General features: G+C 36.2%; 1 protein-coding gene across 3 annotated transcripts in view; it reads right to left on the bottom strand.

Moving 5' to 3' along the window:
* LOC311289204 (protein NLRC3-like) overlaps positions 1 to 11,028 on the bottom strand; it is a 38,176-nt gene that overhangs the window by 5,073 nt on the left and 22,075 nt on the right. Inside the window, exons 9-12 of one of the 3 annotated variants that reach the window (XR_014627083.1) lie at positions 10,754 to 10,927; positions 10,477 to 10,650; positions 8,664 to 9,634; positions 7,264 to 8,358 (exon numbers count right to left, since the gene is read on the bottom strand). Coding sequence is in view for 2 of the 3 variants with exons in the window: in XM_084407014.1 (XP_084263140.1) it covers positions 4,747 to 4,920; positions 10,477 to 10,650; positions 10,754 to 10,927 (522 nt within the window). In the remaining variant the exon portion in view is untranslated. Of the gene's footprint in view, positions 1 to 4,746; positions 4,921 to 7,263; positions 8,359 to 8,663; positions 9,702 to 10,476; positions 10,651 to 10,753; positions 10,928 to 11,028 lie in introns of those variants that run through there. The other 2 variants (XM_084407014.1, XM_084407015.1) reach the window with 2 other exon arrangements.

The following is an 11,028-nucleotide window of genomic DNA, read 5'->3' as shown; positions in this document are numbered from 1 at the left end:
CGTTCTAAGGGCACTCTGGCCCGTAGAAAGCTCAGGTTTGACCACGGGGTGAAGGTCTGATGACGGGTCGGAGATGATGCTGAACTAGACGTTTCTAAGGACCCCCAAGCTTGTGCCAGGCTGCGGCCTTGTCTTTCCATTCACCAAAGATCCTCTGACTCCCACTGGTTCTCTCTCTCATCAAGACCACATCAGCAAAGTATCATTACCCCTTTTTAAAGAAGGGCGTGTTAGAACTAAACTGATGGTTTGCTCAAGGCTGTTGATCTGCTGAATTCCAAACAATGCTATAACTTCTTGCTTTCCTGTACTCTGCTTCAGCTCTCTGTCCCTTGGTAAACTGTATGCATGTACTGTATGTATGTGTATGGTAGAGTAGTTTAAATGTTTAGTCTAATTAATAAAGTCTTGTTCATGTCACACGTAAAGTTGTCTATGTCTCACGCTCATATCTGGAGTCTCTAATCATAGATTTTGACTACTTGCTCTTAGTAGTACTGTAAAGAAAGAAAGACATTTCCCATGCCCCGGAAATGTACATTTCTTAGAATTAATAAACAATTAATCCTGAGTGTTCACAGGACAAACAGGTTAATTGATTGTAATATTAATTTACAACATTAAGTTAATTATATTAACTGATCCAAATATTCATAATCAATTATAACAAGTTATTATTGATTACTAATATTTCATAGAGCTAATTTGCTACACCATATTAGGCATTTCTTGGAATGTCATAAGTTATATTATTTCTGTGAGGCATAATTAGACTTTCTGAGCAAGGGAGAATATCAGTCCGGCTACACTGGACTGATATTCTACACAAAAATGGTAAAAGAGGCTCCATCACTGATGGCAGGGCAGTTTTTTCATCAGTGAATGGCAAAATAAAAGAAAGCACATTTGGAAACGCCAGGTATGTTGAACAGGGACTGTTTCAGGAAAGGTGTGTAACTGTTCAAGTTTCTGTGTTTAGATCAGTGTGCTCAATAATTTGCCTTTTTGTTCTTTGTTATGTATATCTGGATTATGTTGTGTTCTAAAAAAAAAACCCACAAACAATAAAAAAAAACATTCTTATAATCTCCTCACATTCTTTCTAGTTCCCTTACAGTTCCATTCAGCTTGATAGGCCCATTAGGCACAACAATATCATGATCAGTCATGCCTCCTCACATATGGCCTTTCTAACACAGAACATGTCTTACAATTTTAAATCAATATATTGTATTATGTGAATGAATGGGCAGGATGATTTTCACATTGTTTTGAAGCAAAAACTCTAGGATATAAGATCCAGTTCTCAAAAGTCTTGTGAACAAATATACAGTATTGGTTTCAATAAGACCTATTTTAAACCCTCATAAACAATTTTCTAAACTAAACATTTTTACATAGATGCTGCTCACATAGTGTTGTAGCAGAGTTTATGCTGAATACAGTGTAATCAGACTTTAGCATTAAAATGTTATCCCCAGTTTCACAGACTAAAGACTAAAATGCATGTTTGAGCTGTTTTAACTGGAAGCAATTTGCACTAACATATTTGCACTGTCCGTCTGCAAATGACAGCAGCGCGGGAAGGAAGGATTTGAACAGAGAGATACAACGCGCGACATGTTAGAGTGTTTTGGATTGCATAAAATAATAAAAGAAACGAACAAATACATGGCGAAAGAAGTGTTAGACAGCAGAAGAGGGGATTGGGATGATTTTTAATGAAATTTGGGAGGCGGATGGCCGTTACTCTTTCACGTATCTAAGCATGTAGTGCATGCATGTGTATGTGTGCGCGCCTATGAATGTGTGCATTTGTATGTGTGCGTGTATGAAAAAAAGTGTCCTAAATGAAAACTGTAATTTGTTGAAAGCTTATCTTTTTCTGAAAAAGATGACACCTTGCACATGAAGATAGCACATTGTTTTAGAATTTTACAGTCAAAAAATCTAATTATGTGAAAAACACCTATTTTAGCTTCAGGTTCTAAAGGGTTAAAGATATAAAATATTGGATGACCTGTAATTTTCTTCTATTAAATTCAGCTAAGACTGAGGAATTAGTAATTGGACCAAAACCTGTACACAGAATCTCAGTTAACCCTCTGGGGACCAAGGTGTTTTTGGAGCCCTTGAGATGTTCTGACATGCCTTGAAATTTGTGCTTTTTTCAGTTATTTATAAACATGTTAATGGCAAAGGTGTAAATTCACTCTATATAGCACAAACAGGGCTACCAAAATATGCGGGCAACGTGTATGTAGATGTTTGTATTTTTAAGAGAATAATGTTTATGCGTGGTTATTGGAAAAAATAAAAATGAAAGTGGCTGAATTAAGACCACAAAACACATATTAAATATGTGTCCACAAGACTTTTGTCTAATTGATGTTGTACCTTTGAGTACTGGCTTCAAAATTATGTGAAAATAATCTTGCTTTATCGTTCACAAAAAAAAATACATTGATTTAAATGGTGTAAAACAGGTTTTGCTTGGAAAGCCAATATGCGAGGGGGGCGTGAAGGAGTAGTTTACACCTGGGATGTTCCACCCACTCTGCATAATGACTCTGAATAGTCATTCATTCAGGTGTGACACTGACTGAGCCACAATGCAAGGACAATGTATTTAGAAGAATACTTATATTGACCATTTAAGATTTCGCTTACATCTATCTTGTAAATATGTTTAGCTATTTTATTAAAAATGTTACAATTACAACAATAATTACAATTTCAACAATATTTCAAGTGTACTCTTTCTTTGTAAAAAAAAAAAAGAAAGAAAAAAAAGATTATAGGCCTACATTTTATCAGTATTCATTAGTTTGAATATAGCCAACATTGGAACATCTAACATCTTAGTCTATGACTTTATTTTTGACAAAAATAGTGTGACTAACGCCTGACTAACGTTGTTTTATTGAAATATCAGGGCATATAAATGTTAATTTACGTTGCTTATACAAATACATTTTATTTCAACATATTCCAGTCGATTTTTACTCATCTCAGTAGGCTATGGCAAAGCAGTTTATTCTTTCACACACAGACGCGCGATTCATATTTAGGCTAAACACTCTTTACAAATATGTACCCTTCATTCATCTCACAGAAACGCGATTCATATTATAGAAATGCGATTCATCTTTTTGTTTACATAGGCCTACACTAACGTTATTCCATAACGTTATTCCACACTTGAGAAAAGAAAACAGCCTACCTCACTCCTCAGCGCGATCTGCTGCTCATATCAGGAGATATTTCTCCTCATCAGCACTGTGGAAACTTTTCTCCATAAAGGCTATAATGTCTCACCCGCGACCCGCTTTGTTTACAGCTGATGTGGGCGTTTCACAGATCTGAAATGGTTCTCGGAATTTGCATTTGAAAAGCACGCGCTCTCCGGGGAGTGGTCAAATTACTGTGAATCATCTCGTAATGAGGTCGACTGGAGTCGCTCTCTTTGTATACAGATTACAGAAACTAAGAATATTTGTTTTTTATATAAATGACTTCAATTAAAAGATGCGATCTCAAGCTTTATGCCCGTGGGTCTGTTTGCCTGTTTGACTGAATTTTCGCGGAGTTATAGATCATTTTCGAACGCGTTTCAAACGGGAGTTTACTGACAGAGAGAAGGCAGAAATCGCATCATCTTAATTTTTCTTTATTTGTCAAAAAGCAAAACACTTTATTTTTATTGTGAGTATACAGAAAAAAAATAGAAACTGAACAGGATCGATTGATGTATTACACGAAAATGAAAGATCAAAATTAACAGAGCATTTAGTGTTTATTTTCATTGCTAAAAAAAAAAACCGAGCAAAACGCGCGGGCGCGTTTTTGGTCCCCAGAGGGTTAAAGACCTGTGCATTATATTAGACAGCAACTTATCTTTCGAAAATCATATTTCATATGTTACAAAAACAGCCTTTTTCCACCTCAGAAACATTGCTAAGCTCTGGAACATGCTATCTGTTTCTGATGCAGAAAAGTTAGTTCATGCATTCATGACCTCTAGACTAGATTACTGTAATGCATAACTAGCTGGTTGTCCTTCATCCTCAATAAACAAGCTAATAAACAAGCTACAATTAGTCCAAAATGCAGTCGCTAAAGTTCTTACTAGGTCAAGAAAATATGATTAAACAATGCCAATTTTATTATCTCTACACTGGTTACCTATTAAGTTCTGTATCAATTACAAAGTATTGCTACTGACCTATAAGGCCATAAATTGTTTAGCTCTTGTGTATTTAACTAATCTTCTATCGCTTCACAATCCATCACGCTCTTTAAGGTCACAAAACTCTGGGCTATTGATAGTGCCTAGAATATCTAAGTCCACTAAAGGAGGGAGAGCGTTTTCACATTTGGCTCCTAAACTCCGGAATAGCCTTCCTGATAATGTTTGGGGCTCAGACACACTCTCCATGTTTAAATCTAGATTAAAGACGCATCTCTGTAGCCTAGCATTCATATAATGCATCTCCTAACCTTATGGAACTGTAATGCAGTCAAGACCTGCCTGAAACTACTTTAGCTGAGCGTTTACTGGAAATACCCAATCAGAATGCAGCATTCAAAAGCCCTGTAGTATAACTAGAACTAAACCTCTGTAAATTCTCAATAAGAACTGTTGTAAATGTATGAAAGAAATAAAGTGTAACTGTTTTTTAATAAGTAAAGATTGTAATGCTATTTTTAGAGTTGATTAATCAAAACTCTTCCTGCTCTACATACTTGAGTTTATCCAGTCTGTAGTTTGGATGGTTGAGTTTATCAGAGAGCAGCTTGACTCCTGAATCTCCTGGGTGATTGTAGCTCAGATCCAGCTCTCTCAGGTGAGAGGGGTTTGAACTCAGAGCTGAAGAAAGATAACGACAGCCTTTCTCGGTCACCATACAGCCAGACAATCTACAAAGACATACAACAACAGTCCACATGACATTAGTTTGACATTACTATCACCTGTGAAGTTTGTTTTTCCAGCTGTTATTTTCTGTAGATTCAGTCACAAAAGTAACAAACTTTTGTGTTACTTTTGTGTCTGTGGAAGTGTACCAGAGTAAATGTATTAATTTACTTTTCTAAATGTAGTTAAGTCATCAGATACTTCTTGTATAATAGAAGAATTTATATCAATTTCAGCCTTTCACTGGGTATTATTTATTTTTAACAGTTTAAAAAAAACTATAAAAATAACCATTAGTAATTTCAAGTGATTACTCTACTGATTTACATTTAAACAGGAAACATTAACATATAAATCAATTTACAATTTGAGTCATACAAATAAGAGTGAATGTGTGCATATTTTGAAATATATTATTGCTTGCAACGGCAGGCGTTTCAGGTGCCTCCGGACCAGGACCAGCAGACTAAAGAACAGTTTTTTCCCCAGAGCTGTCTCTTTATTAAACTCTAACCCTCATTGATCCCACTCCCCTCATATACTGATTGACTCTCCTCTCCCTCCTCACACCTGCCTCCATTTTGTTATTGCAATACTATAATGTTCATTTGCACTGCTGACTGTTATTACAGTAACAACTGTTTACATATGCATCTTGCACTACTACCTTGACTGGAATATGCTCAATTTGCACTGCCGACTGTTTATTTACAGTACCGACTGTTTATATATGCATTGCAATATCGTACCTTAACTGTAATATGCAATTACTTTCCACTGCACTTTCACTCGGATAGCTTCTGTCCAAACTTTATTTGCACTACTTTAAATCCATTGTTATACTGCTCATTAGCCTAACTTATACATATATCTATTTGTTAAATTCTGTTTATAGTAATAGCCATCTGTATATTATGCTCACATTCTGTTTATAGTAACAGCCATCTGTATATATATTCATAGTACATATCTATCTGTAAAATTCTGTTTATAGTAACAGCCATCTGTATATTATATTCAGTACATATCTATCTGTAAACATTCTGTTTATAGTAATAGCCATCTGTATATTATTATATTCAGTACATATCTAGCTGTAAACTCTGTTCACAGTAATAGTTATCTGTATATTATATTCATAGGACAATCTATCTGTAAATTTTTGTTTATAATAGTATTCAACTCTATATTTATTCAGTACATATCCATGTTCTGCACTTATGGAACCACTGTATATCCTGCACTTGCTGCTATTGCACTTCTGGTTAGACCTAAACTGCATTTCGTTGCCTTGTACCTGTACTTGTGTAATGACAATAAAGTTGAATCTAATCTAATCTAATCTAGTTTAAATGCATTACTTTACGATGAACTCTAGTTGCTAGGGCCACTGCCCTGCAGAGTTTAGTTCCACCCTAATTAAACATCTGATCCAGCTAATCAAAGTCATCACAATTACTAGAAACTTCCACTCAGGTGTTTTGGAGGTGGTTGTATCTAAAATCTTCAGTGGCCCTCTAGCTGATTTACTATGAACTGAGCCACTCTAAAACACAGGAAACACAGGATCACGAGTTGCTCAGGTGTAAATGAATACAGTGCCACGCTTCACTCTGAAATACGGAGCATGTAAGAATGTATATTTATATGATTACATCTCAACCTTCACAATTTGATATTCATACTAAGCCATATCCCGTTCTCTCAACCATGCATTGTTAGAATTCATAAAAAAAAGTGCCTGGCCAACTGACAAGTAAAACCATTTAATTTAAATTGCCATTTGGTGTATGGTGTTAATTGTGGACCCTGGCTGAGATGCTATGGGTGTCCTGCACACAGCCACTAGATGGTGACGCTAGCTTGTTCAGTGCTGTCAGAAGCAAACCATGCATGAAAAAAAGCATTTTACAATCTGTTTAGTAATTGTTTAAAGCCATTTCGTAATTTCAATCTTCATATATTCATTCCCGCCCCCCAACCCCAAACAAAATTTCTCTGATTTACCACATGGGTCATACTTCTGTATATAATACTATACTACTGTATAAATATGGAAAAATATCACATTCCTGTTTGTTGTTTTCCTCTTGTTCTGGCATTCCATTAAGAGCAGATGTCACCAGTGTTGGGGAAAGTTACTTTTAAAAGTAATGCATTACAATATTGAGTTACTCCCCAAAAAAGTAACTACTTAGTTACTTTTTATGGAAAGTAATGCGCTACATTACTTTTGCGTTACTTTTTCTTACCTGGCTGAGACTCTTTCAGGCCTGGCAGGTGTTTTTGTTCTTGAACTAGTGTTTAACACAGTAATACCCCTAACAACAACAACAGCCTATATAAACCCTACACCTTCATTTAAAAAAAAAATCATGTTTATATTAAATAAGAATATAGTATAATATTATATTCTGAGAACTTCCTGATCCCAGAGCTATGCATGCCATATAAAATATCTATAAACATCACTGATTATTGAAAGTAATGCGTTTGTAACTTTTGTGGGTAGACTATGGACTGCATAAAGTAAATTCACTGTCCATTGTAATAATGAGTGTAATATAGGCTAGATAATTACCATTATGAAATAAGTTATATTAGGGCAAAATACATATCGTAAACTTTTTAAAATGTTTAATAACTTATTAGAGAACAATAAGATGATACTAGAGAACAAACATCACCAATTAAATATAAATCTGTCAGCTTTAAAATGTGAAAAATTTCACATGGCCTAAACAAAATATAGGTTGATTTCAACAGACCAAAACTCTTGAGTTTTCTATAAAGTGTCCTCAAAACAAAATTTAATGCAAAAAAAAGTTCAGATCACTTCTGCAGTGCAATGCAAAAAAAGAAAAGAAAAAAGAAAAGAAGTATTATCTTAACGTAATGTTAGAGTATTCACTTAATACTCAGAGTTCACTATTTCATCTGGGTTTTGTTTTCAAAGTAACGATTGTAGCACAGCAGGAGTAGTTTCTCAAAACGCTGGTCTGTGAGTCGGTTTCCTTTTTGGGGTAAGGATGAGACTTCCAATACTAAACAGCCTCTCAACTGGTGCACTGGAAGGTGTTGCTGTGTTGGCTTTTAAGAAGATCTTCAAAATGGGGGAAATCATGTAAATTTCCAATATAAGCTGATTTCAGGTATTCACAAATCTCCATGTCCACAGTAATTGCTTGTTCATCATGTTGATTCTCCTCTTCAGGAAATGTGAAGAAGTCATTTTCATGGTCTCTGCTTTCAGGAGACTGCAGTGGCTCTTTCTGTGGTATCTCAACGGTGAGAGCACGGCACTGTGCTGCCAGAATCATCTTGATGTTGTCTTTTCTTGTTTCATCCCTCAGCCACCGCAGCTTGAATTTTGGCAGGGTTACCGCAGTAAGCAAAGCTTCATCACTGTCAAGGATGGAGCTAAACCGTGTCTTGATAGCCTGCAAGATCATTTTACACAGTTTATAAACTAATAGACATGCATTCATTCCAGAATAATTAAATTTATGTCAGGAAAAAAGTAAGTAGAATTAAACTTAACAACAGATACATAAACATATTGACTTGAATGCACTGACACTATTGTATGAGAACTGAACTGGATGATGACATCACTGTTTTCTCCAGAGCTGCTTTATAACTGCATTATAACTATACTATAGTAAAGTGCTATAGAAATAAAAGTGACTTGACTTTACATAAAATAAAACGACAATAATAATAAGACAATATTGAACAGACTTACCTGAACTGTGAGGTCTGGGAGGTCAGCAATCATGTGGGAGAGCCCCTCTTTCAGTGCCAAGATTTTGGCCATCAGGATTTCAAGGGTAGGTTGAAGGGTGCCATAGACACAGTCATCTTCACCTTGAAGTATATCCAATGGCATTCAGACAGGCTTCAGAACCTTGCAGTATTCTTTAAGGAACTGGTACTCTCTCTCTCTGTAATGCATCTGATGTCCAGACGAGTGCAAAGTTGATTGATGTCCACTAAGGGAATGTCTGTGACTCTGCTAAGTGCATCATGAAACGAGTTCCACCTTGTAGTTGAAGGGACCAGCAACTTTCTTTTGCTGAATTCCTCCAGGCTCTCTGATGCCACTGTTGATCAACTAACTTTTGACCACAAGGCTGAACACTTTCCAGTTGCACTCCTGTACACTGCTTTGCAATCTGCTTTTGCCGTCACAAATTTAACTACGTCGTTCGAGCATATAAGGTTAAGGGTGTGGGATGCACATCGGTGATGTGGAGGGAGAACATACCTTGCGCTGGTCTCATTGTCATCCCGTAAAACTTTGTGGAAGTCCGTAAAGATGACCTTGTCTTCATTATTCTCTGCCTCATCATCATCATCATCAGTTTGAAACATTCTGAATGCTTTTACAAAGATTGCGCCATTGTCCGTGACAGTGGCAGTAATCTTACTACAAAGAGCAAATGAGCTGTGAATTTGCTCTATCTCCGCTGCGATGGCATCATACGTGTGTCTCCCACGAAATCGTCTGTAGCTTTTTGGCGATGCAGAGTAGCAGGATTGATCCAGTGTACAGTAATTCCCAGAAAACTTTTATTCTGAGCAGTCCATAGATCTGCAGTAGTGGAAACATATTCCAGGTCGGCAAAAGTTTTCTTCAGGTCTGTCTCCATTTCCATATATGCCTTGCCCAAAAAGCTTGTAAAGGTTTTGCGGTTGGGCAGACCGGCCTTTTCCCTGTCACAGAGATTTTGCTGATGATATTACGAAATGTGGGTGCCTCCACAGTGGACAGTGGCTGCATCTCCTCAACAATAAAAGCAGCAACAAATTTGTTGAGTTCAGTCGAACTAATCGTTTTACCTGATGGTGAACGTGAACTGAATCGGCTGATATATCATTCGGCTCTCTCTCTTCCAACTCTGTAGTGCTGTGCTTTACATGCAGATGTTTTTTTAAATTTGAAGTGGTGTTTTTTGCAGTTGACAAGAGTTTTTCACTGACACATAATTTACACTTAACGATTATTCATTTTAATTCAGTACTTAATTCTTTTAATGCAAATTAATTATACTGAAAAGTAACTCACATTAGTTTTTTTTTAAAGTAACTCAAATATTAATGTGTACATTTATAATAATAATGCGTTACTTTACTCGTTACTTTACCAGAAAAGTAATATTATTACGTGACGCACACGATAGGAATAATGGGAGGAGTGAGGAGATGGAGGGATGCTGAAAACTGTTGTGTGACAGAGGTAAGCACTGAACATAAACTCCTGCGTTTTCTAGCGACAAGTGGATTCTGATTAACTTAAATGCCTCTGATTGGCCATTGCATTCAAGAAATCAACAGATATGTCTGTGATTGGCTACATTGCTCAACGCTGCAAAAACATGGTAGAAAAAGAAACCTTTGACACAAACACAAATATGTACAAGAGCATTTGCTAAATATGTTTCGCCAAATCAGATTGGGACCCCTAATTCCCTGGGGTCCTAAGCGGCCACTTATCTCACTTATTGGTTAAGTCTGCACCTGATTATAGCATAGTTCATTATTTTAAAACCATTTACCTCAGTATCTCCAGCTGACAGTTTAGAATTTTCAGTCCATCAGAAAGAAGCTTCACTCCAGAATCCTGCAGGTCATTGTTACTCAGGTCCAGCTCTCTCAGGATACAGTTTAAGGATTGTAGAGCTGAAGACAAACTCTCACAACACTGAGCAGTGAGATTACATGTAGTAAATCTGAAGAAGAAAAACACAATGTAATTGAATATAGAATAAATCTTAGCAGTATAATTTTTTTATAATTAACTTGTTGCAAAAAATAAAGTAGTTGAACTCAAACCTCAGTATCTCCAGCTGACAGTTTGGACTCTTCAGTCTATCAGAAAGAAGCTTCACTCCAGAATCCTGCAGGTCATTGTTACTCAGATCTAGCTCTCTCAGGACAGAGTTTGAGGATTGAAAAACTAAAGACAAATTCTCACAACACTGAGCAGTGAGATTACATGTGGTAAATCTGAGGAAAAACACAATGTAATTGAATATAGAATCTTAGCAGTGTGATTTTTTTAAATAATGAACTTGTTGCAAAAAAATAAATAAAGTGTTTGAATTCAA

Source organism: Rutilus rutilus (genome assembly GCF_951802725.1).
Source record: "Rutilus rutilus genome assembly, chromosome: 4".
NCBI classification, from domain to species: domain Eukaryota; kingdom Metazoa; phylum Chordata; class Actinopteri; order Cypriniformes; family Leuciscidae; genus Rutilus; species Rutilus rutilus.
Note: the sequence above shows the minus strand (reverse complement) of the source record. Positions and strands in the feature narration are given on the sequence as shown.